The sequence below is a fragment of the Equus quagga genome, chromosome 10 (genome assembly GCF_021613505.1).
Source record: "Equus quagga isolate Etosha38 chromosome 10, UCLA_HA_Equagga_1.0, whole genome shotgun sequence".
NCBI lineage: Eukaryota > Metazoa > Chordata > Mammalia > Perissodactyla > Equidae > Equus > Equus quagga.
The window spans coordinates 12,481,875-12,508,733 of NC_060276.1; the positions used below are offsets into that span (position 1 = coordinate 12,481,875).

Consider the following 26,859-nt stretch of genomic DNA (forward strand, 5'->3'; position numbering starts at 1 on the left):
GATATTATTTCCACACCTTTTAGGACTTTAAAAATTCTTCGTATTTGAATTCTGAGCTTGTATCCTCATTTGCACATCTACCTTTTATATTATAAAATAAATATTAGTGATGAGTTTGCAGTGTATGGTCAAGGCAGCAAAAAGTTTGTCTCTTTTGGAATCAAATGTATGGATCAAATGTATGGAATGAATGAATTGGCAAGCACTTGTCTTTGTTTTCAGTTTGTGTCTGATTGCGTTTGATTATAAAGCACATGGTTCTTCAGCAGGGCTCTTAAATGAGTTGCTGCTCCATCAGGGTGCTTTTAAGGCTGTTTGTCAGATTACCTATTGAGTTAGTGCCCCTTTTTTGGCTTCCTAACCAGCCCTTTTGGGGGTTAGCAACAAGTCCAAAGTAAGGAGAACGCATGCCCTTCATTTGTGAGTAATTGAGCTGTCCACACGGGACAGCTTGACAAGCCTCCTATCAAATGGGAATCTGGTCAGCAAGGAACATGCTGTAATGTGGCCTCGATCCAGCTTTGGTGATCCAGGCTTTTCATTTCTCATGCCCTGCAGTAAAGGAGTTTAAAGGGTCAGCAAGAGAAACATTATAAATCATATTTGTAATTTTAAAAAGTGATAAAAATCACTTATGTTTCAGGAGGAAATCTGTGTGGAAATTCAAGAGGGTCGGATACAAAGTTGGGTGTAACTCAGTGTCAACTTTCTCCAAAGCCAGCTCTCTGTCTCTTTGTTCTCAGCAACAGTCTCACCTTGTCTTTGTGGCTGCTCAATGATAACCCCGTGGATCTTCTGTTTCCTTCCCTGTGTTATCTCCTCTCCCTTCAGTTTCTAACCCAGAACTTGATCATTTCTTAAAGTAGTAACACCTTCTCTTTCAACCATTATTTCATCCTTTTCTATTAGTATGCGAATGCTAATTTGTTGGTACAATTGTGGGAGATATTTTACAATGGAAACATCAGTATGATTTTCTTATAACTGGACTTCACCTGTTGTTGGATTTCATAGAAGTCAGGGGTCTTAGAAAGCATTTGTTGTTTGCCCTCACTTCTAAAATGTGGGTGATGAGGTGAGGGGTGGAGAGTGACTTGCTGAAGATCACAGAGCTGCTCAGTGGCCTAGCCAGCACTAAGCCCAGGTCCTCCCACTCCTAGCTCTCCGCCTTTTATTTTATGCCCCGGTGCCTCTCCTATTACATGAATGGATTAAAAAATTGTAGAGTAAGAAAATATGTATGGACATAGTTTCTGTAGTTATGTAAGAGCCTGAATGGTATGGGAGGAATCAAGTTGCAGATGTTAGCACTTCTGGATCTGCCATCTGCCATAAAATTCATCAAATTATCTTGATAGATATTCCTACTGATCAAAGCAGGGGAGAAATTTGAGTCTTATTATGTAGGAGTATTTTAGTGTCTGCTGCTCTCTCCTTTAGATGGTAGAACACGTTGGGGGCATTGCCGCTTTCGCAGGCTTCGACAAAAGTGAGAGGGAGTTCTAGTCCTCTTTGCATTATCCCCATTCACACCCTTCCTCCATGTCTCCATGCCTAAAAATGTCAAATGTGTGACACATGTTGGTAGTTGTCATAAACACATTCTTTTATTTGAGAAAACACGTAGCATTGAAAAAATAACCACATTTGGCATCTGGATGTGAAAACCCAAAAATTTAAATGCATGTGCCTTGGCCTGGGATACATACCAGGAACCTAATTTTTTTTTTTCATTGCAAGACATTTTTAGGAGTTGATTTTTAAGTCCAAACAAATTGCAGGTTCTTAATGGCATGTGTCTTATGAAACTAAATTTGTCAATTAATTTCCTTTTATTTTAAATTAGGGGTGTGTATGTGAGGGGTGAGTCATTCTGTAACAGATTCCATTGTCTAGGGTGGACCTATTGAGAACCTGTTTTTGTAATGCCCTTCAGCAGGATTGGCCCTGATAAACCACATCCTTATGGTATGATTTGAGGGTCACTAAGAAGGGTGATGTGTCATCAGCCTGACACCACCGGAGACTAGGTCTTTGAAGGCCCTTTGTATCAGAGAGCAAGTGGAAAATATGACTTCTATAAGAGATGTGGAACCACAGGTATGAAAAATAACAATCCAAAATAGCTTAGTTTGATGACCCATTTTCTTTTCAAAAGTTATGCTTGCTCATGGACCAGAGGCAGGTAGTGGACTTTGATTTCTGGCCCCTGTAGAGTTCACTAGAATTGAACATTACAAATTAGCACTTAGGATCTGGGACAACTAAAGCGTCTTGAACAATGCGTCAATGTCGTTTCACCTATCATGATCAAAGATAAGTTAATAGGCTGCCACTTGGTGAACACCAACTATTATGCCAGTTGGTTTGCATTTACTTGGCACAGCACCCTGTGAGGCAGATATTATTATACTCAGCTTACAGGTAAGAAAACTCGAGGCTCCGAGAGGTTAACTTGCACATGTTTGCACACCCAGTAGATGCAGCAAGCTGGGATTTAAATCCGGATCTATCTGACTCAAAAGCCACATGCTTAACTGCTGCACTGGACTCTCTTTCCAACTCTTTTCCTGACTTAAAATGGGATAATAATACCTTTCTCAGTGTTATTTAAGGATCCAATAGGATAAAAGATGTGAAAAGTGCTTCATAGTCACTAATAAAACTTGGCAGAATGGAAGGCATTCTCAGAACTAGAAGACTATTTGCTACAGTGTCTCTACATGACTTCCTACCCTTTGCATAAATCCAGATGTCCTGGAGTTTGGACCTTTGCCCCAGGCTTTCTGGTGAGTGAGAGTAGTTTTTGTCCTGGGCATAGGTTCTAAGAACTAGGACACTGGTCCTGACTTACCTGGTGATATTTTCAAGAGTGTGATTTCCTTGCCATCTAGCTGAGAGGAGTAACGCGGAGAAGATCAGCAGATCTCATTGTATGAGAAATCATCTGTATGTTCCTAGCTGTACTCTAACGGGTGTCATTTTTCTCCCTGTCTCGTTTGTTATAGAAACTGAGGTGCTCCTCCGTGTGAAGGATATCAGCCATTTCTTAATGCAAGACATCGCCTTCTTGTCTGGTAAGCAGACTTTTTCATATATTTAGACCAGATAAATCTATGAATCTATTAGCAAAGTTAGTTTTGTCCTTATAAGCAGCTATGTATATAGTTTGAGAAGCACTATTTTAATAAACATATGCTGTGCATGTAGTTGCTAAACAAATGGACATTTAGAGAATAATTAGAGATTTTAAATATGTGATTAAAACCAATCCCACCACCCTTGTACATTTGACTTTCAGACAAGTCTTTAGAAATCCATGATAGGTGAAAGTAGAAGACATCTCTCGGGTGGGTGCAGGCCGAGGGAGAAGGTGGCAACCGAGGTGGCTTCTTTGAGATTTTCTCCTCCACCATAACTCTGCTTACTTAAGTGTTTATTACAAATGCTGTCGTCATGCTAATTAAGCAGCACGTACTAAGGGTTTTTTTTTAGAATTTTGTCTACACGTGATAAAGAAAGTTTACTTTTCTAAAGTACGTATGGTATTTGTACATGCATTTGGAAAACAATCATTTGCCACATAATGACGTTTTAGTCAATGATGAATAACATATACGATGGTGGTCCCATGAGATGAGTACCACATAGCCTAGGTGTGTAGCAGGCTATGCCATCTAGGTTTGGGTAAGTACACTCTATGATGTTCACACAACGATGAAATCACCTGATGACGCATTTCTCAGAATGTATCTGTGTCGTTAAGCAACTCATGACTGTAATTTTAAAAAATTGTGATAAGATGCACATAAACTAAAATTTACCGTCTTATACATTTTTTTTGAGGAAGATTAGCCCTGAGCTAACATCTGCTGCCAATCCTCCTCTTTTTGCTGAGGAGGACTGGCCCTGAGCTAACACCTGTGCCCATCTTCCTCTACTTTATATGTGGGGCACCTGCCACAGCGTGGCTTGGCAAGCCGTGCATAGGTCTGCACCCAGGATCTGAACTGGCGAACCCTAGGCCGCCGAAGCAGAACGTGCGAACTTAACCGCTGTGCCACTGGGCTGGCCCCTTAAACATTTTTAAGTGTACGCTTCAGTAGCATTAAATAATGAATTCACATTCTTGTGCAACCATCACCACTATCCATCTTCAGAACTCTTTTCATCTTGCAAAGCTGAAACTCTGTACTCATTAAAAAATGATTCCCCATTCCCTCCTCCCCCTAGCCCCTGGCAATCAGCATTCTACCTTCTCTCTTTAGGTATTTGACTATTCTAGGTACCTCGTATAGAAGTGGAATCATTCAGCATTCGTCTTTTTGTGAATGGTTTACTTACTTAGCATAATGTCCTCAAGGTCCATCCATTATGTAGCATATGTCAGAATTTCCTTCCTTTTTAAGGCTGAATAATATGGCATTCTATGTATATACCGTATTTTGTGTGTCCATTCATCCATTGATGGATACTTGGATTGCTTCCGCCTTTGGCTGTTGTGAGTAATGCTGCTCAATAGCATCACATATTTTTTGAGATAGAACTGTGGTAAACCATCCCTCTCTCTCTTTTTTTTTTAAAGATTTTATTTTTCGTTTTTCTCCCCAAAGCCCCCTGGTACATAGTTGTGTATTTTTAGTCGTGAGTCCTTCTAGGTGTGACATGTGGGGCCCTGCTCCAGCATGGCCCGATGAGTGGTGCCACGTCCGCCCCCAGGATTCGAACCAGGGAAACCGTGGGCCTCAGAAGCGGAGCATGGGAACTTAACCACTTGGCCACAGGGCCGGCTCCCACCCCTCTCTTTTTGACTTGATCAGATATCTAGGGAAAGTTTTGCTTAAAGACAAGCAAATTACTTCCAGGTATTAATTTGAGCTATACCATTAAACATTATATTTATCGTATTAGGTAGATAAGAAAAATTTATGAGTATATGCATTGTTTGCATGAAAATGAATGCTTCTTAGGTGTTGAGAGTACAAAAAATGATCTTACTCCTTTGAGGTAGTTTAATTATTTCTCCTAAAATGATGCATGCTCAGTTTACTAAACAAGCATTTACTTTATAGATGACCCTAATTGGACGCTTCAATCTGGCCTCTGCTGTAATGATTATAATTATTAGTCATTGTGAATTAGTGATAACTTAATTAAAGTGGTTTAATGTTTTATCGTGTAAGTTGTATAAATATGTGACATACTGTCACTCTTGAGATCCGGGGATTTTACTGAAGCTAATCAATGTTTTTCAGACTATGCCCCAAACAGAACCGCCCTCAGGGCATGTTCCCCCCCCCCAGACTCCTCTGCACAGTTTCTTTCCTTATCTGCTTTTTGTAATTGTTTTCAAAATGCTTCTACATATGGTTTCTTTTGAAGAAAGGGTTCCCAATGAGAAAAATAACTAAAACCTCCGAATTTAGAATATAAATAGTTCTTTCGTTCTTTTCTGACAAATTTACTACCTAGTACAGCACTTACAGGTGCTCAGTGGTAATAACAGTTTCTACGTTAGTTGATGATAATTTACCCTTATAGGAACCTTGTATTCTTTCCCTTGATAGATATCATTTGCCTAAGCGCTAGGTGGTTCTGTCCTTAACTAGAGTGCTTACCAGCTTGCTTGCCAAGACTAAGTTATATTGCATATAATATATATGTTGCATTATATATTATATATTATTTATATTTTGCTGCTTCTACACCATACCCTACCGATAGAGGCCCTTTGTTTAATGATTTGCTTAATCTCTTGGTTCAGAGTTGTACAGCTTGAAACTTTTGAGTTCCTGTGAAAGTCTTGGGTGGATGCAATCATTCTCCATGAATATCTTCATCTTGCTCTTTAAGTCTAGAATATTATAAAGTGAAGATTTATCATCATTTGATTTAATACCTTGGACGAGTTTGAGTCAAAAGACAATTTGGGAATGGGGACCCTCCCTCAAGTTTCCCTTGGTATAGATTAAGGCAAGGATGAATTTGATCTTTTTCCAAGTGAGCTAAAGAAGAACGTGTATTCTGCTTTTGTTGGATGGAGTGTTCTATAAACGTCATTAGGTCATGTTGGTTGAGATTGTTCTTCAGGTGTACTGTACTTGCAAATTTCCTATCCACTTGTTCTATCAATTATTGAGAAAGGAGTGGTGAAATTTCTAACTAAAATTGTGGATTTGTCTGTTTCTCCTTGCAGCTCTATTAGTTTTTGTTTCATATGTTTTGAAGGTCTGTTATGAGGTATATAAGCATTTAAGATTGTTATGACCTCTTGATGAATTTACTGCTGTTTCATTATCAAGTGATTATCTTAATATCTAGTAATATTCTTGACTCTGAAATCTACTTTATCTAAAATTAGACAGCTTCCTTTTGACTAATATTAGCATGGTATATCTTTTTCCATCTTTTTGGTTTTAATGCATTTGTGCCTTTATATTTAAAGTGTGTTTCTTTTAGTCATTGTATATTTGGGTCTTGATTTTTACTTTATCCAGTTTGATCATCTTTGACTTTTAATTGGGGTGTCAAGATCGCTTACATTTAATGTGACTATCCTTGTGGCTGGGTTTAACTCTACCATCTTACTGTTTGTTTTTTATTTGTTTCATTAGTTCTTTGTTTTGTTTCCGTCCATTTCTGCTTTCTTTTAGATTATTTTTGTCATTCCATTTTAACTCTTTTGCCATTGTCATATTTTTATTGCACAGTGAATTTTTAATATCCTTATATCTTTAGTCACTTAAATTCAGCCAAATAAGAATTACAACTAAAGTTCTAGAAATATTTCTATTAGCAAGCTAAATTCAAAGGCTTCCCTACAACGTTCCTCCTAAAATAATCCATCACCTTCCAGTTAGCACTAAATGCTTATTGAGCACCCACTCTGTTCCCAGGTGTTGGGCTGAATATAGAGTGTGGCCATAACCACGTGTAAGGCTCATGCCTGCATTCATTCTCAATGTTCCTCATCCTCCAGGATGCATCAAGGGCTATGGAGTAGGATACACACTGAAATTTTCTCTGAATTCTACAGAGAAATTGTGGTCTTTCTTTCTTTGCATTAGTAAGATTCCTATACCATTGTTACTATTACAGCTTATGTTGTTTCTTCTACAAATCCATTAGAACATTACTTATTTCCTATAGTTTGTATCCTGTATTCTTTCATGCTCACCATGACTGTAAGTGGCCAATTATATCAAGGTTTCCACTTGCTGTCAAGCTGTCAATTACGCATTTTGAATTTAGGCTCATAACATTCGTACAGAAACAGTCATTTCCCAGTACCCTCAGTTGTTGAATTTGAGGGATCAGCTATAAACCCTACATTTATTGTATGCATTCCATGAATTTTTCTTACTATATTCACCCATTTTTCCTGCTTGCTTGCTTTCTCTGTTTATTTCTCACTCTGCCACTTTTTTTTTTTAAAGATTTTATTTTTTCCTTTTTCTCTCCACAAGCCCCCCAGTACATAGTTGTGTATTCTTCGTTGTGGGTTCTTCTAGTTGTGGCATGTGGGACGCTGCCTCAGCGTGGTCTGATGAGCAATGCCATGTCCGCGCCCAGGATTCGAACTAACGAAACACTGGGCCGCCTGCAGCGGAGCGCGCGAACTTAACCACTCGGCCACGGGGCCAGCCCCTCACTCTGCCACTTTTTAAACTTCGTCAGGAGCATGGTGCCATTTTGGTTAATGTGGAGATCATCATCCTTAGAAAAGTTAAAGTGGCCCCAAACTGTCTTCTAATTGCCCCTCTCAAATCTAAAATTCTCTTTCTTGCATCATTGTCACATAAATGGTTAATTTGGTTGATTTTTAAATACTATTTCAGGTGGCCGGGGAAAGGACAATGCTTGGATCATTACGTTTCCAGAAAATTGTAATTTCAGATGTATACCAGAAGAAGTGATAGCAAAAGTGCTCACTTACTTGACATCTATTGCGAGGTATAGCATTTTATTACATTTTTTTTCCAATCTGTTTTATATCAGATACCCATTTGAATGTAACAACGGGAAATTGGCTTTTTAGTGTGGCTATTATTATTATTGTAAATGATCCTAAGACTCACCTTCAGAGAAGATAAGAAATATAATTTAGAAAGGGAAGCTGACAGCTACCTAAATTGCTATAAAAATTACACTGAGGATCTATGAAAAGAAAACTTATGGTCTAGAAGTATTTGTCCCCATAAAGAAGAACAGAGGTTGAGAATGATGATCATGCATAAAGCCTTTCATTTGTCTGAAAGGAAATCTTACTAGCCAAGAGTGAGGAAGCTATTCTTCATTTCTTCCAAGAATAGAAGAAGACCACTGAATGTTAAATAGACACAAAAGTGATATTGTAATATATTAGAAGGAACTTCATTTCTTCAATTTTTAAATTTGTTTTCTATTTTTCCTTTTTCTCCCCAAAGCCCCCCAGTACACAGTTGTATATTTTTAGCTGTGGGTCCCTCCAGCTGTGGCATGTGGGACGCTGCCCCAGCGTGGCCTGACGAGCTATGCCGTGTCCACGCTCAGGATTCGAACCGGCAAAACCCTGAGCCGCCAAAGCAGAGTGCACGAACCCAACCACCTGGCCACGGGGCCGGCCCCAAGAAGAAACTTCTCGATATTAGAAATCATTTGAGACTAGAATGCTTTAAAAGAGAAAGTTTCCAAAGCTTCCTTAAACATTTTACTTAGGTTGAAGACAAATTTTTTAAAGGAAACATTTTCCAGTTACTAACCCTGAAGACTAAGAGGGTGCAAATCTAGGATGCTGAAATTGTGAAGAGTCTTATGAACAAAAATCAAATCCCAGAAAACTGAACTTGTGAGGCACCCCTTCGAGCTTGAAAGTGGTCTTTTTAGCGTAAATAAAAGTTCTATTATCCATTAAACTGCCTTTTCTCAAGGAGCAGTCAAGAGATAGAAACGTATATTTAAATGAAAGAAAGAAAGAAAGAAGTGTTTTTACGAATGAGTGAATGGATCATTGGCTTGTGATGGATGCCTTAAAAATTTAAATCTGATGTCATGAAGGACAGCTGTCTATAAGGTTTTCCCATGCCCGAGATCACAGTACTCCTAATCCGTTTTAGTGACCTATCTACATTACGCTATCACGTGCCTATTTTTTTATTGAAGTATAATTGACATGTAACATTATAGCAGTTTCAGGTGTACAATATAATGAATCGATATTTGTATATACTGCAAAATGATCATAAGAAGTCTGGTTAATCACTTGCCTATTTAAAAGATTGACATTAGTGCCAACAAAGAAATTTTGAGTAGCAAGTAGTGGGGTATGGAATCAAATTGGTTTTCCAGGTAGTGCTTTGTGATGGCTTTTCAAATCCAAATCTATCTTCAGTCAAGACATCAAATGTAAATGAAATAGTCAGAAGTAAGGACATATCTAGCAAATTTGGGTTATTACTAAGAAAAACATACTATTTTCCCTTATCTTGCAGGCAAAATGGATCTGACTCCCGATTTACCATTATTGTTGACCGAAGATTGGATACTTGGTCTTCTCTCAAAATCTCTCTCCAAAAAATCTCAGTAAGTACCAATGCATTCTATAGTAGCTACTTAGTTTATTTATTTTTTTAATTTTTTTCCTTTTTCTCCCCAAAGCCCCCCGGTACATAGTTGTATATTCTTCGTTGTGGGTCCTTCTAGTTGTGGCATGTGGGACACTGCCTCAGCGTGGTTTGATGAGCAGTGCCATGTCCGCGCCCGGGATTCGAACCAATGAAACACTGGGCCGCCTACAGTGGAGCGCACGAACTTAACCACTCGGCCACGGGGCCAGCCTAGCTACTTAGTTTTTGTTTTACATTATACTTTCTATTTGTGATGGTACAGATTATTTTGATACTGATGGAGACAATAAAAATACTGATGGAGAAAATAATAGATGGGATGGTGAGCTGAGAATATAGGAAGAAGAGTTGGTACAGGAGATTGAGCTAAACAACTCAACCCAAAGTCAAACCTAATGGGCAAGAATGAGTGGTAAATGGTTCACGTTATGAATGAGAAGAGACTTATGGTTCCCTATGCGTTTGAGAGCAAGGCAAGTTTTTATGAGAATTTTTTTTTGACGAAAATAGCTTTTTGAAATACTCTTTGTATATGGAAAAGTATAAAGAAGAAAGTCTAAAACAATAGTCAATAATCCAACCATCCAGAAATAAGCACTTTTTAACATTTGGGTTTGTATCTTTCTAGACATTTTTCCCTTGGGATAGAGTAGGGGAGTCACCTTCCCTATTAGAGTCTGGTCCCCAGCTTCCCAAGATCCAGATAGAGAAAACGGTTTCCCTAAAGGAAACCATAGGAGAGATGCAATCCTGACCACAACCAAGAAGATCTTTTAGATTATTAGGCTCACCTGGATAGAGTGTCATTGTCTGGCGCTTCTCTTTCCTAGAAGAGGAAGGAGATGAGGAACCCATAAACCACTGAGCTGGCAATATTGGGGCTATCTGTAGAAGTACCATGTGGCCAACTTCCTCTAATAGAGCAGAGTAGCTGGGAGTTAGTGTATTTTTTTTCTTTGAGTGTCCAACATCGTCAACCATCTGAAGTTCTTATTTTATCTCCTGATTGACATAGGAAGCCACTTCCACCAGAGGAAGTTGATTTAATGGTGAAGACAAGACAAAATTCTAGGTTGTGGGATTTCTGAGCCAGTGTTCTTTTTACTATACCACCTTACTAGTGAGTGTAAAAAAGGTACCGGCATTCACATGGTAAAATAAATGAGATCATTATGCTTTTCATACCCAGTATGAATTATTCCTCATCTTGGGTGAGTCAGCAAGTGGTTTTTTGTTTATTTCTTATAACAGAGGTGTTTAATCATAAGCAATGGAGAGAAAAGTTAACACCAGATTCACACAAGTGCCTAAAATAAAATAGCAAAACTTTGACTTCGTATAATATATTTTTGCTTTTTCACAAGCATTCACATTTAGTAAGTAGTATTGCTTCTCTTTCTTTCCTGATGAAGTATTGCAGGCGGGTATCATTATAACTGTCTTAAAGATGAGGGAATTGCATTGATGCATGCACTTTGGAAAGGTTATGCGATGACTCTAAGGTCACATAGCTAAGCAACAGAAAGAGTCAGAGCAAGAGCAGAATTTTCATGAATTCCAGTTGGTGCCCTTCCCACCTGCGGCTTTCTGTCATTTTCCAGATGACTTGTGGATAGACAAATTTAATGTTTTTTAGAAAAAGGTAAAATTCCTTTGGAGAAAGTAGATCTGCCCTCCATGAACTGTTGAGCCCCATGGGTGGGGCTAAATGAAGTAAAAGCTATTCACCTCGCTCTGGCCTTTTAGGATCAGTCCTTGGGCTTGTTGAGCAGACTTCAATTTATGACAATAATCAATTATTTTATACTAAACATAGCACTTGTTACAATAAGACATTTTTTTAAAATCGCCCAGCCCAGCTTTTTTCTTTCAGCCAAAACTACCTGCTTGATTAAATTAATTTTCATTGAGTGACTGTTTGGCACATGGCATCAGTTTTTTGGTAAAGTTTTATCTTTATTAATCAAAATGGATTTCTTGGAACAGAAGTCTTATTTTTCCTAAAAGAGAAATGTAAGATTTGGTCTTGATCCTATTGATATGGGGTCAACACAGGCATAATAACTTATTTTTTTGGGAGGCGACACTCCCTCTTTCTGTGTTCCTAAGGATGCTCTTTCAGTGTGGAAGTATGAGCCATGCTCAGCAGAGAGCTCAGCAGTCAGGGTCCCTTTACTCTCATGACTGTCACATTGGTGGTGCCGGGCAGTACAGGTGGTGATGACGTGTAACTGGCTGTAGATTAAGTGTTGTTTTTTTTTTTTTTAACATATTAAATGTTTCTGCTTGCGGTATAGTTTCTATACCCACACTTTAAGAGCACATTAGTTATATCTCAACCATTAATAGCCATTGGACATTGTTTCCAATAAAGGTAAATATCGAATACGAGCTAATTTTAAGAGCCAAAGTTGGCATTCAGAAAGGATTTCTGGTGAAAATTGCCATTGTATAGCTAGGTGTAACCGTCTTTGATATATCATTTTAAGTGGGTGCCTATGAAATAATTATACAATTCAATTTGAAGACCTTAATTTGTGGATACCAAAGTAAGCTATGTAATTAGGTTATACTTCATAATTAATGAGAAGGGACACAAGATTTCTTTTTAGTTGCACATTTTGGGTAAATGTGAATTTGGGAGAGAATCCTATCAACCTTAGAAAGTTTGCATGTTATGTCCTTTCTATATCATTAGGCTTATCATTAGGACAAAATTTCACAAACCGTTAACCTTTCACAAGGCTTAAACCCAGAATAGAATTTAATAAAAAAAAATTTCGAATTTTAAGTTACAGACCAGGGCAGGACAAGAATAAAGCTATCAGTTAATACTACCTTCACAAAGATTCTTAGCATTCCACCTTAAAAATCAAACTGTGCAGAGGAGAAAGCCAGTCCCATCAAGCCCCTAGGAGGAGAGTCGTTGTTATTATTTCTTTTTCCTTCCTCCACTCTTAGGACATGCCTGATCTTCTCAAGCAGTCCAGCACAAGCTAATCCATGAGGTTCAATCAGGCTAAGTAATTAGGGGAATGTGTCAGCTCTGAATTACAATGAGCGGCCGGGAGGGCTCTGTCAGCTGACTACTCAGGGCTAGTGCGTTTTTGCAGTGCTGCCCCGGTGGTAATGGAAGCAGCTACGATAGCTTTGTTTGATAGAGATTTTTGGCTGCCGCTTTTAAATACTACCCAAGAAGCAGCTCATATTTCATCAATGTTGCATTGACAATTGGAAAAGAAGAGTGTTCTTGTGTATAGGCGAGATGGCAGAAGCAAATCCCCCGAGAGGCAAGATGAGGTTCAGAAGGAATGCGGTAAGGGCTCTGCCTGCAGTCTTGGAAAGCCTGTTCCCAAGTTCAAGTGCAGGGATGCTGCAGCAGGCTGCTATAGCACAGACTGCTGAACCAGGCTTTTAAGGACAGATGGAGAGAATGGAGACTTGTATTTGCATGGATTGCATTGATGTGATTACTATGATGTTGACATAGGGAAATGTAAAGGAGTCAAAAAGGTAGAATGGAATTTCAGAATCTAAATGTGATCAAGTTTATGAGGAAGGATCGTTAGTCATGCTAGTTGTTTAAGACTGTGTGAGCAATTTTGAATCATTTGTCAGAGTAGCTTTAAATCACTAGTTAAAATAATATCTAACGAAAGGATTCATCCTTTCTTTCACCATGGTCAAGTAGAGTATGATGTGGACAGGTCTAGAGACGGCTTCATCAGCGTTTAAAAAGGCAGCTTCCTGGGTGTTACTGTACCGGGGAAAAATTTTAAAAGTCTATTGATTTGAAATCTTTCTGATTTCAATTCTTCTCCAGACTCAAACTTTAAAGATGTAGAATTCTAGCCTGTTGACAACTTCTATTTTTTTGCAAGGAAAAAAAAGTGACTCATTTCTCATTATAGGCTGGAATTTAGAAATCTCTCCTTTCAGATATGTTTCAAGCACTTTTCTAGCTAAAATTATCCCTTCATTGTTAAACTTGTATACTAAATTTCTAGCAAATTTCTAAAGTGATATTCAGATGTATTTTGGAGAAATGTGAAATAACAGTAGCTAATTTAATAACTAACTGGTCATCAACAAGGTTTTAAATACCACTCTTTTTCTTTCAAATCTTAAGATAATGTTATTGATGTTATGATTTAAAATATAATACTTTCTCATTATAAAAATCAAGAGAACACACAAAAGATGAGAAAGTAAAAATCAAGCATAGAAAAAAATGACATTTGGAGTCAAAAGTAAGATGAGGGAAATAAACCAGTAAGAATTTTATTGTTGTTGAATGACAGTGAACATCAATGGGTGAGTAAATGATTTATTTTCTAATAAATCTCTTAGCACAGAATCATGTTTTAAAAATTATAGTTTAGGATATGAATCCTTTTATTTTGATATTATTGTGTCTTCAGCTCTACCCATTATTTTGTATTATGGGAATAATTGCTTCAGACTTTTTAACAACTTATGGTGCACAAGAAATGCCTGTGTATGTGTTTTGCAGTACTGGGTGCAACTGACATTAGTACTTTCATTATCAAAAGTAACTGACTTAAGCTTTCAGAAAGTTCTTAATTCCTTTATACACATAGATGTTTTCTCAGTGCCAAACTTAGTGTATATACACATACATTAATAGACACACAAATAAATACAACACACAAGTACTCATTGAATAGACATATCCAGTACTGTACTAGACATGGTATAGGTTATAAAGGTAAATATAAATATAAAATATAAAGGTAAATGCTGAACTGAAGGAGCTCTCAATCTAGTAGAGAAGGTCGGACATGTTCATTAATAGCTATTGTGAAAGAACTTCTAGCTGTGTGGGAAGGCCTGATAAAGGAGATGACATTTGTTTGGACCTTAAGCAAAAGCATACATTTCTGTTACCTTTCTTTGTTTCTTTCCTCCATTTTTCTCTTGAATGAATTACTTTAAGTGGCCCCTAGGAACAGATATCTTGAAATGATTGAATTAAGTCAAAGCCCAGAACGATAGTGGAAGATGAATTTGTTCTGCTTACATGGGTAAGGCTTGACCAGAGTGAAAAATTTGAAACTCAGCTAGGTGACACAGTGGTTTGGCCCTGAAGCATCTCTGAAGTTGGGCTGATTCTGGAGGCTATGATCAGTAGCACCTGAAAGGATGGCACAGTGGCTTTAAAGTCCAAAGAGAGAATTAAACTGATTACTTGGTGGAAATTGCAATGACTGTGGCCAAATTCGAGAAGAAGAGGGTGAGAATAGATATGTGACAAGAAGGGCAAACCACAAGGAAGGAGTTTTGCCCAGGCCTGTCCTGCCTCTGAGGTCACTTGGCAAGTTGTTTGGTGATCTGTGGAGTAACTTACGCTTTCTGTACTCTTTAAGGGTGGGGTATGGGGGAAGAGGGCGGAAGTAGCTCACGGCCTTGCAGCTCTTCTCTATAGCTTGAGGTCATGAAATTTTCCCCAGCATATTCTAAAGAGAGAGTTGGGACCTAATCAGAGTTAATCACATGCCAACAACTCAACATTATAGTCTGTTATGATATTAGATTATAATAGTTTCTGTTCAGTGGGCTCCATGATGCTAAATTGCTTCCAACAATTTGTTTTCACTGTTAATATTTGTCCCATTTTGTAAATGTCAAGGTCACGTCATTCCTAAATGCTAGGCAGCAAGTCTGAGTGTGCATTCAGTCTATGCATTGTTAAGTATGCATCCTGAAAAGTGTTAAGTGTCCTGGAGAGAGCGTGCCCATCGGATGCGGATAGGCCCGGCTGGCTCTGCTCACCAGCTATAACCTTGGGCAAGTCTCTGTACCACTCTGTGCTTCAGTTTGCTCATCTGTGTAACGGCCGTGGTACCTACTTCACTGCAATGTTACGAAGGCTAAATAGGATAATAGCTGTAACAAGCCTGGCACATAGGTACTAGGCTTTCCGTCAAGGGTTCCCTCTTATTATTACTGCATTTCTTTGCCCTAAAGATTCAAAAAAGAAAAGCTATGGGAATATAAATTGTTTTTACAGTAAAGTAAGCAAACTTTTACATTGTATAAGCCACTTTAAACATTTTTGAAGAAGTAACTAGAATAACTAGAAAGTGTGCAGAGGGTATATGAATTGCCTCTCTTAGACGCCACACAAGAGAACATTAAACAAGGTTAATTTCCAGACTTTAGTAATGAAATGATGTATCAGGTTTATGCCTTTGGTGGTGGTTATTGCTCTGCTTAACTGCCGTAAGGCCGTATAACTGGGCGGTCTGAGGGTAGGCATGAGAAGAAGGGAGTAGATGTCTCTTCCAGGAGGGAGGGGGGAGAACGCTGATTCTGGGCCCACTGACTGGAACCCCTGAGAGCTGCTGCTGAGGGCTGGGGTGTGGCTGTGCACAGTGATTGGAGAAATGGCTCTGAGCCCCGTGAACATGGGCAACAGATTCACTTTTACTGAGGTGCCTATAAGCAGTCGCATGTTGGAAGTCCAAAAAAATGCCTGCAAGAACCTAAAACCAATGCTGTTTCCTCTCTCATGCTGCCTTTATGTTTTTCTTGTAAAGAAAAAAACCACAAAATATAACAAGGCTGACCCTTGACCCCATCCCTTTGCTTTTTTGACAAGTTCTTAAAAACGATTTATAGTTTTAATCTAGGGTTTGATTTTGGAGAAAATAGAAATTGTGCTTTTTCATGTTTATATAACCATACAGATTAGATATCCTTAAAGCAACATACGCAAGAATTTAGAAATGTAATATTCCCAAACCGAAATGGAAAAGTTCAATGGTCTTGAGCAATGTTTGCTGTAAGATATGTGCATCTGATACTGTTTGTGATATATGCTGTTTGTTCATTTAACTACTGGCTTTAAAATGGATTATCTTGAAACTTTTACTTATACAAATATCTGTATATAGAGAAAACACTCGTTCTCTAAACCTATACGTATAGTCAGATGCAAACACATGTGAACTGATCTTCAATCCATATGGCCTTTCAGGTTAAAATTTTCCAAGGGTGTTCTGTCCCCTCCAGATTCTCATAGCCAGTGATCACAGAGAGAGAAGTGTGCATATCATTGGTGTTGGCCCATGTTCAGATATATAGAAGTTTTAATTCAGAGGTTGCAAACTGGTAGTCTATAGTTGTGTTTTGTTTAGACCATACAATGTTTTAACAAACTTTCAGTTTGTTTCCCATTTTTAAAAATCTTGAAGATTCACACAGTTATCTGGATTTCTGGCTTCTTTTGAGAAGTCAAGGATTTGGCAAAGCTGGGCCCACCTCCCCACAGGACAACATTTAGCTGGAGCTGACTAGTTAAGTGCCCCTCCCCCATGCTTTCCAGTTCACCACAATCCCCACCATTTCCTGTTACTCCGCATCGTCTAGGAACAGTGTGAATTGCCGTTTTCCACCTCATTCAGGCTGTGTTTTATTTATTTATTTTTATTTTTTTATTTTTTTTGTTGTTTAATTTTTATTTTTTTTGGATGTACATCATATTTCAAATTCTGGATACATTACATCATGTTCACCACCTGAACACTAATTATAGTGCATCCCCTCGCATGTGACCCTAATCACCGCTTTTGCCCTCCCCCCTCCCCCCTTCCCCAATGGTAACCACCAGTCCAATCTCCAATGCTATGTGGGGTTTTTTTTTTGTCGTTTCTATCTTCTACTTATGTGTGAGATCATATGGTATTTGACTTTCTCCCTCTGACTTATTTCACTCGGCATAATACCATCAAGGTCCATCCATGTTGTCACAAATGGCTGGATTTCGTCGTTTCTTATGGCTGAGTAGTAGTCCATCGTGTATAAATACCGCATCTTCTTTATCCATTTGTCCCTTGATGGGTACCTAGGTTGCTTCCAAGTCTTGGCTATTGTGTACAATGCTGCAACGAACATAGGGGTGCAAGTATCTTTATGCCTTTGTGTTTTCAAGTTCTTTGGATAAATACCCAGCAGTGGGATAGCTGGATCATATGGTAGATCTATCCCTAATTTTCTGAGGATACTCCAAACTGCTTTCCATAGTGGCTGCACCAGTTTGCACTGCCACCAGCAGTGAACAAGGGTTCCCTTCTCTCCACACCCTCTCCAACATTTGTTGTTTCCTGTCTTATTAATTATAGCCATTCTGACTGGATTGAGGTGATACCTCATTGTACTTTTGATTTGCATTTCCCTGATAGCTAATGATGTTGAGCATCTTTTCATATGCCTGTTGGCCATCCGTATATCTTCTTTGGAGAAATCTCTGTTCAGATCTTTTGCCCATTTTCTAATTGGGTTGTTGTTTTTTTTGTTGTTGAGCTGTATGAGTTCTTTGTATATTTTGGATATTAACCCCTTATCTGATATATATGGTTTGCAAAAGTCTTCTCCCAATTGTTAGGTTGTCTTTTCGTTTTGTTGATGGTTTCCTTTGTTGTGCAGAAACATTCATGTGAGCTTGTGGATTCGCTATGGTTAGACAGTATGGCGGTGCTTATTTAGGTTTGAGATAGGTGAATGGGACTGGGATTGAAAAATCCAGTGTATCTGAGTCATACATGAGATTTAATGGGCGTGAAGGATAGAAACAACGTACATGATCTGAGCTGTATGATTTCGTTTTCTAAATAAATTACTCTGCCAAACCAAATGAAATGTTTGAGTGCCACCCAACTGTTTAGTAGTTGTATGGCTATTGCCTACAAGTTATTTATCCCTCCAAATGGCTGTTGAGTTTGAGAATAGCTGTTGGGTTAACAGAATCTATGTGTTCTAGAAGATTTGCATGGTAGCTCAATAAAGGTCTTAAAATTATCCTGTAATGAAAAGCATTGTAAATGTAATTATACAGGTAATAAATGAAGTGTTCATCCTTGATAGTGCATTTTATTTAAAAGTACAAATTTTTTGAGGGCTTTTTGTGACAAGTGAATCACTAAACTCTTTGAAGGAATTAAGGGAGGAGAAAGTATGATAAAATAATCAGAAAGTTTTACTTGAGAATGGTCTGATTAGAATGTAGAAGTATCTTTAGAAACATCTTATACAGCTGTCAATATTTGGGATAAGCCACTTTATCAAATGGAGGCAATAACTGATCTAATAAACCGCCAACATAAAGTCCCTGACTTAGGAGCGGCTGAATACCTCCAGCCCTGCCTGAACTGGCTTCCCCACGGAGTCCGCGAACGGTGATTCCGCTTCTCTCTCCTTTCTACTTTGTGCTTTGCTGGACCTGGACCTGGCTGCTGGGACAACTTTGCTCTCCTAGGGTAGAGACTATGTCCTTAGCTCAGGCAGAGCGTTGCCACATGGCCGTCTCTCTGTTCCCATAGTATCGTCCGTCTTCTCCCCCACCACGCCCCCACAATTTTGGTGGTGGGCAAGTATTCCAGGCTTTACGTTGGACAGCCCTAGGGTCTTGCATCTAGAGATTTCCTACGCAATATCAGAGAATATAGTTTTAAGGAAAGTTGGAGAGAAAAAGATGATGAGACCAGATCAACCTAGAATCCATGAAAGAATAAAAGTAATTTTGCTCTAAGTGTTGACAAAAGTAGGGTACTTCCAATTTCATTTGAAAGTGATAAAATAAGCTGGGTCAAGGCAGGTGAGTATAATAATAATGACTGGTAATTTACTCAGGTGAAGGAGAAGGAAAGGCTTAACTCCTGAAGTGAGTGGGGTAGAAATAGAATCAGTGCTCTCAATCTAAAAATAGGTCCAGAGTTCTCACAAGTCCCGGGTCAGTCTCCTCTTTTTTTCTTGCTTTTTTTTTTTTTTTTTTGAGGAAGATTAGCCCTGAGCTAACTACTGCCAATCTTCCTCTTTTTGCTGAGGAAACCTGGCCCTGGGCTAACATCCGTGCTCATCTTCCTCTACTTTATATGTGGGACGCCTACCACAGCATGGCGTGCTAAGCAATGCCATGTCCGCACCTGGGATCCGAACGTGTGTACTTAACCGCTGCACCACCAGGTCGGCCCGAGTCAGTCTCCTCTTAAGCAGGCCTTTATCCATATCCCAAAAGTTTTCTACCTAAACCTGCTTGTCCTTAGGTCCAAGAATCCAAGGCAAATTTTAAAAACTATGTTATTGTTTTTTTAGAGTTTACAGAGTGCTTTTGTATTTATTGTTTCTTTTAAGTCTTACGATAACTGTGGGAAGTATGTGCCATGCTTAGCGTAAAATAAAATATACGTTATGTGCATAATAGACGGTAGGATATACATTATCATCGGGACTGTCTGTCTCTACTTCTGATTCTGTCTACACGGTGGCATTGTTCTTTGAAATAAGCTGCTCCAGCAGCAAGGATCATGGCTACCAGTAGCTCTGGAACTGCGCCCTCAAAGTTTCCTTACCTCGGCACTAGTTTGAAACATCCTAGGGCAGGACATTGGTTCTGCTTACATCAAATTTTCATCCCACTACTAATCATTGTGTTTTGGGAGGGCCAGGTCATGCAGAAAGATGAGTTCTCCTTTGGAACGAATATTAAGGATAATAAGAGGCTGTCTTAGTTAAGGCTGCTGTAGCAGAATACCATAGACTGGATGGCTGATGGACAACAGAAATTTATTTCTCACAGTTCTGGGGGCTGGAAGTACAAGATCAAAGTGCTGGCAAATTCGGTGTCTGGTGAGAGCCTGCTTCCTGGTTCATATACAGCTGTCTTTTCTCTGGGTTCTCACGTGGCAGAAAGGGTGAGGGAGCTCTCTGGAGTCTCTTTTCTAAGGGCACTAATCCCATTCAGTAGTCCTCCGCCCTCATGACCTAATCACCTCCCAAAGGCCTCACCTCTTAATACCATCACATTGGGGATTAGGTTTCCACGTAAGAATTTGGGGGGGACATAAACATTCAGTGCGTAGCAGAGAGAAAGAAGTTTCTCATGAAGGGAGAGGGTAGCACAGACATGGCCACCTGGGGGAGTTATGAGTTGGACAGCCATCCTAGTTGGTGTTCTATTTGGAATCATTGTTTAATTTATTGATGTAATTTCGTACTCTTCTTTTATCTGTTTGTGAGTGTCACACTCAGTTGTCTTTCCCTCACTCTAGTTCCCACTGTCACTTAATTGTTGATGTTTTATCACCGTCTCAAGTTGAATTTTAAAAATCCCCAGTTTTAAATGTCATTTTCCTAAGAATCTAGGTCTTATACCTCAGTGAAAGTTACCATTTTTTTAAAAAAATAGACTTTTTTAGAGCAGGTTTAGGTTCATAGCAAATTGAGCAGGAAGTACAGAGTTCCCGTATACCCCTGCCCCCACAATATCTTAGTAATTTTTGTTTTATACTTTTGTTCAGTTACTACTATTTCAACATGCCTGAAATATTATTGTATTTTAAACATTTTTGACATATTTTGCTTTATTATGCTTTAATCTGCTGTTTGGAGACTGATGACTCCCAACTCTACATTCCCGTCTAGACTTCCTTCCCTCCCTGCTTGTGCATACATTTGTGTGATGGACATCATCTGGATGGCCTGCTGACCCTTCCAACCCAACATGTCCAGGAATGGGAGTCAGTCTCTTGTCCCCTCCTTAAAACCTGCTTCTCCTGTGTTCCCCACGTTAGTGAGGGTTGTACCTCTCGCCCAGTTCCTCAAACCAGCCATCTGGAGACTGTCCTAGTCTCTCCTTTCTCATCAGACACATTCAGTTGTTACGTCTTCAGATTCTACCTCCTAAATTCTACCCTCATCCCTGCTTTATTGCTCCAGTTCAGAAACTCATCATCCCTCGCTAGGATTACTGTACCAGCCTCCTAGCTCATCTGCCTGCTTCCACTCTTGTCCAAATTCAGTCCTTTCCCAAAGCCAAACTGATCCTTCTAAAAGGCAGATCTGTTCTGCTGCTTAAAACCTCTTAGAGTCTCCCTTTGCCTTCCTGAAAAAAACCCAAGGTCTTTCCTGATCTGCCTCCTGCTCTTCTTTCTAGCACCATCTCCCATTGCCACACCCCTCAGCATCATTTTCCTCTAGCTTTCCTGACTGGAACCTCTTGAAGAGGTGGGATAGTACAGCGATTAAGAGCACAGACTCAGGTGCAGATTAAGGCTTCACCAGCTGGGGCAAGTTATACTTAAACTCTCTGAGCCTCACTTGCTTTAGTTGTAAGAGAGGATAGCCTACGACTGCACAGGAGTATTATGAAGAGGAACTGTGAAAATGTTGGCAAAATACTTGGCATAGAGTAAGCATTTGATATTTGGTGGTTGTTATTAGTATCGGGCCATACTGTTCCATCCCTCATAATTTCCCATAGTGCCATTCTTGCCTTGCACTCTTTCATTTAGCAATTATTTCTTGACCGCCTGCTATGTGCCAGTATTCTCGAAGCTGGGGAAGATTTGGTGCACCAGGACAACATTCTGATCCAATTAATTCCTCTTTATGCTTTGAGATCTTTTTGACTTTCCTAGGTCTAGGATGCTCTGTGCTACAATTTCCTGTTGTATATTATTTTAATTCCTTTGTTTCGCTTATCAACTTGTGCTATAGAGTTAACGATTACTAATGGACTCCACTATTATATTAGACTGTTGTTTCCTTGCAAGTTGGGTAGGGAACATATTTTATTAATTTGTGTATACTGAATGCTAACAGTGCCTGATAATCCTTCACAGAAATACATGGAGTGGACACATGGAAGATACTCAGTCACTGTTGCTTGGACGAAAATAAGAAAGTGATTCCATAATGTAATTTTCTTCCATTGTTTAGTGCGAATACACAGTATTTCAGCTTCTTTTGGCTTTTAAGGCTATCCTGGGAACTTGCCTCCTAATTCTGTTTTACAGTGAAGCTTAAGAGGGGTTTACTTTTGTGTGAGAAAATTCCATGCCATGAGCATTGCAAAGATCTGACCTGATGACCTTACATTAGTTTTATTTCTGTTTCCACGTTTTGAGATTTTATCAATATCCATTTTTAAAGTTTTGTCCTTTTAGTAGCTTTTATGACTTTAAAATTTGCTTCCTTTAGTTACATATTTTCTGATACATGCTCAGTTGAGTGCATGTTTGGACAATGTTTTTCTTTATTTCCTGTCTTCTTTTCTCTACAGGCTTCGTTCCCTGGGAACTTGCACTTGGTTTTGGTTCTGCGTCCTACCAGTTTTCTTCAACGAACTTTCACAGACATTGGCTTTCGATTTAGTCAGGAAGATTTCATGCTCAAATTACCGGTAAGAGTATATTATTTAAATGTCGTGTCCCTTTAATTCTCAAGAAGACTTTGTACCACGCTGTTCATGTTTTAATGTGCTCACAAAATAGTTAAAAGAAAAAAAATAGAATTTGTCTTCTAAAAATGTAAATTTGAAGTGCCTAAAAGTTGTCTGCTTCTACTGTTGAAGGAATAGATTAATCAATTTGTTACAAAGCAGTTCCTTTTGAAAAAGATAGATGTCAAATATGTTATATATGTGTGTGTATATGTATGTGTGGGTGTGTTTAAAAATCAGGACATTTTATTTTTAGTAAAAATGAGTGTGTGTTTTATGTATTTGAACTCCCATGAACTTACATCCTGAGCTCGTTCAGAGTACTCTGTTCTTTTTTTTTAAAGATATTTTTATACATTAGGGTTAGGAATAGAGTGCTCATAAATTTTGCAAAATACTTTTGCAAAGATCAGTCTTTCCTGATAACTTATAACTTACTGCATAAAGCCCTTTTATTTCGTTGTAGGCATAACATTCTGTCAGAAGGTTGACCATTAACAGTGCAAAGTTTTAGATCCAGGAGAATTAGGTGTTTTGGTTTCGAGGGGGTTAATTTTGCTTTAGAGAGAAATGTTTTGTAAGTGAAAACTGTTATTACACAAAGAAGGCGGTGCATACGCGTGCTGGGGGATGCGCAGGAGAGAATGGCTGGAACCGTTTGTGCAGGATGACGTTCTGCTAACTGAATGCCACAGTTCGTTGTGGAGTTGACTGGAGGGATGGCACAGAGGGCAGTTAACAGTATCTTTCTTGCTTATTTATATAGGTTGTTATGCTGAGCTCAGTTAGTGATTTGCTGACATACATTGATGACAAGCAGTTAACCCCTGAGTTAGGCGGCACCTTGCAGTACTGCCACAGTGAATGGATCATCTTCAGAAATGTATGTTTCTTTTGCCCTTATGTTAGAGCCTATAGCGCATGTTAGCCTTTGAATCTAGTTCTAGCATTTTTTTCCTCTTTGGGAAAAACAGCTTTTCTGGGTCTCCTACTTTCCAAATACATATATAATTCAACATCTTGATTTTCTTCCATAGGAAATATCTAGAAATGATGAAGAGTCACTGAGGATGGCAAGTGAAGGCGAGGCCTAGGGAATAAGGAGATCATACTCTGCCCACCCCCTCCTGTGGCCATATAGTAACTTGAAGAAACAGAGGGCTTGGGTTCCAATACTGGCACTGCTGACCTTTAGCTATATGGCCTTGGACAAGTTATAGAACCTTTCTGAGTCTCAGTTTTCCCAGTTATAAAATGGGAATAATACTGCTTTACTTCATAGGGATATTGGGAAGATTAAATGAGATAACAAATGTGAAATGCTTGACACAGTGCCTGGCGTATGACAAGCCCTCAAAAAATGCAAGTAATGTTATTAATCTCATCATCCTAGTGATGCTCTTGAAGCAATCACATTTGTAGCAAAGATTCTTTCTTTTCCAGAAGTTTACAAGTAGACGAGGGCCCCGCGCCTCACAAGTGTCAGTCTGTAGTATAAGAATCTCTACTCCAAATCCCAGCGATGTGGGCACGCTTCTGAAGGAAGTAATAGTGTTTGATTAAATCAGGATTCTATTTTCCTCACTCTCATTCTGCATTCGACAGCCCTATTCATTCGTATGAAGGTGTATTGTCAGAATCAGCAGTGTCTAGCCTTATATAACCTATAAAGCTATAAATAAAAGTGCAGAGACCTTGAGCTGGATGGTAAACAGAGGGTTTGTATGGTTTCTATGTGTTGCCCTTCTTTCTCTGAGTAATTGATTTTGGAGACAAAATAAATAACAAAACTTTACTTGACATTTTAGGGCAACAGAACCTGAAATGAATTGTTGTCACTAGATGTTCCCTCATCACTTTAGTCCGTCACATTGCTTGGAATGCTAATGCTTGTTCATAAATGATAATAAATAAATATGAAGTGGCTTTGGTGTTCTCATCTCTCTTCAGAAGTAAAGTTAGTATAAAGCCTTTTATAGTTGCAGAGTTTGCTAGGATAAGGAAAACACTGTGTTTTTCAAGGGCATAAAACAAATGACTCAGTACATGGCATCTTTAAGAGATAATTTTCATTGGTATCCGAGAAATAAGTACAGCAATTTGGATAAAAGACATTCCAGAAGACTCTTCACCTCACTTTAGTTTCTTAGGGGCTTAGATGCAAAGTTAGAGTTGATTGCCAAGGGCAATGCCAACTTTGCTTAGCAGAGGAGAATTCCTAGTGTATGTGTTTGCTGTCATACTTCAATAAAAGTAAATACAGTGACTGATCCAAGTCTTGATACACTAGCAGAGTTTCCATAGAGCTAAAAGAATCACTGGCTCTTTGCAGGCTATAGAAAATTTTGCCCTCACAGTGAAAGAAATGGCTCAGATGTTACAGTCCTTTGGAACTGAACTGGCTGAGACAGAACTACCAGATGATATTCCTTCCATAGAAGAAATTCTTGCAATTCGTGCTGAAAGGTATCACCTCTTAAAGGTATGTCTGATAGAGTGGACAAATAAAAGTTTTCCATGGTCTTTCTTTTTCTAGAAAGGTGTTCAGTGTGTCCATTGCACACCGATTGGTGAGTAGGGAGACAAGATATATATATATATATATGTATATGATATGTTGAATCTAAGTGTCCTCTTTGTAAGTGGTGCATTCTCTTGAGAAGTTTATTTGTAAATAGAATAGTTTATAAATGCTCCAGAATAAGAAATCCACAGTCATGTGTGTTACCAGGTATTCGTTATCTTATGGAAAGGCCCTCTCATTTGGAAAGCTAGAGTAAGAATCAAGAGGAAGACGGGTGTTCTGTTTTAACGTCCACCACAGGTACAATGTGAAATGGAGAAGGAGAGCTTGATGAGTCAGGAGGTCTGGTTTCGTGTTCCAACTCTGCCATATCCTAGCATTGTGACCAAGGCAAACATTGCTAAATTGATTACAAGCTTCATTTTCCACAGACTACTAGTTCTGGATGGTTTCTACAATAGGCCATAGGAAACAAGTTGATTTTGCTCTCCTACCCAGTTGTCTGGAGTGTTGGGTTGTGAAGGATCCTGAGTCACAATTCAGACAACCACCAAGTACTTTTAGATTCACTTTCCCCCAAAGGTTTAAGAATGATCCGAACAAGCACCAGGCATCCCTGTATAGCTCATGTCCTTTATATGATGATAGGCATGCTGGGGGCACTGACAGATACTAGCTCTTAGGTAGAGGTGACATTTTTAAATTAAGAAGAAGAGAGATGCTGAAAGTTTGAATCATAATCCAAAAGCAAAACTCTGTTGAAGGAGAGAAAGCTCTGTCCCTCACAAGCTGTGTGATTGGGTAATTTGCTTGCCTTCTCTGAATTTCAGTTCCCTTATATGTACGATGAGCGAGATGATGATGATGATGACACATGCATACCTTGGAGGGTTGTTATGAGGATTAAATGAAGTATGTGATGTATGTACAACAGTGTTTGGCACATAGTTGGCACTTCATAAGTATTAGCTCTTAATGTTTATCTTCTTATTCATATTAGTGGTGGTGTCATTAAATCTGTTTCCAGAAAAATACATGTACACCCAAATTTTTGCTTAAAATTTCAGAGGGCCCTTGGATCTCCTGAAGGAAGTCATAGATCATTCTTAGATGCCTGAAGAATCCACCTTCCAAGGTTAAGACCTTCTGAATAGAAGCATATGCTTTATGATGAATTAATTAATCCAAATGTGAAATAACATAATACTTACGGCAGGTAGTGAATGGTAACAATTAGGGATTAGTAGGAAAGGCATCTAACTCTATCTGAATATGCATTAAATATTATTTGTAACTTTATTATGCTATTACTGCTTTATTGGAGCACATTAAAAATATTAGCAGAATACAATAGAATAAATTGGAACTTTCTATCAGTAAGAGAAGGAGGCTGCAAACGGAACATGGGATGCTTCTGCCAGTAAAGATCTTATAAAAATAGTGATTGCAACATCCATTTAACAGGCAGAGGCTTCTTGGAGATCCTCTCA

General features: G+C 38.8%; 1 protein-coding gene across 1 annotated transcript in view; it reads left to right on the plus strand.

The window, feature by feature from the left end:
* The first annotated feature begins 3,052 nt into the window (after positions 1-3,052).
* Positions 3,053-26,859, plus strand: part of MCF2 (MCF.2 cell line derived transforming sequence) — a 70,440-nt gene continuing 46,633 nt past the window's right edge. Inside the window, exons 1-6 of the mRNA XM_046673680.1 lie at positions 3,053-3,077; positions 7,839-7,953; positions 9,471-9,561; positions 22,687-22,806; positions 23,612-23,728; positions 25,178-25,327. Of these exons, the coding sequence (XP_046529636.1) occupies positions 3,053-3,077; positions 7,839-7,953; positions 9,471-9,561; positions 22,687-22,806; positions 23,612-23,728; positions 25,178-25,327 (618 nt within the window). The remainder of the gene's footprint in view (positions 3,078-7,838; positions 7,954-9,470; positions 9,562-22,686; positions 22,807-23,611; positions 23,729-25,177; positions 25,328-26,859) is intronic.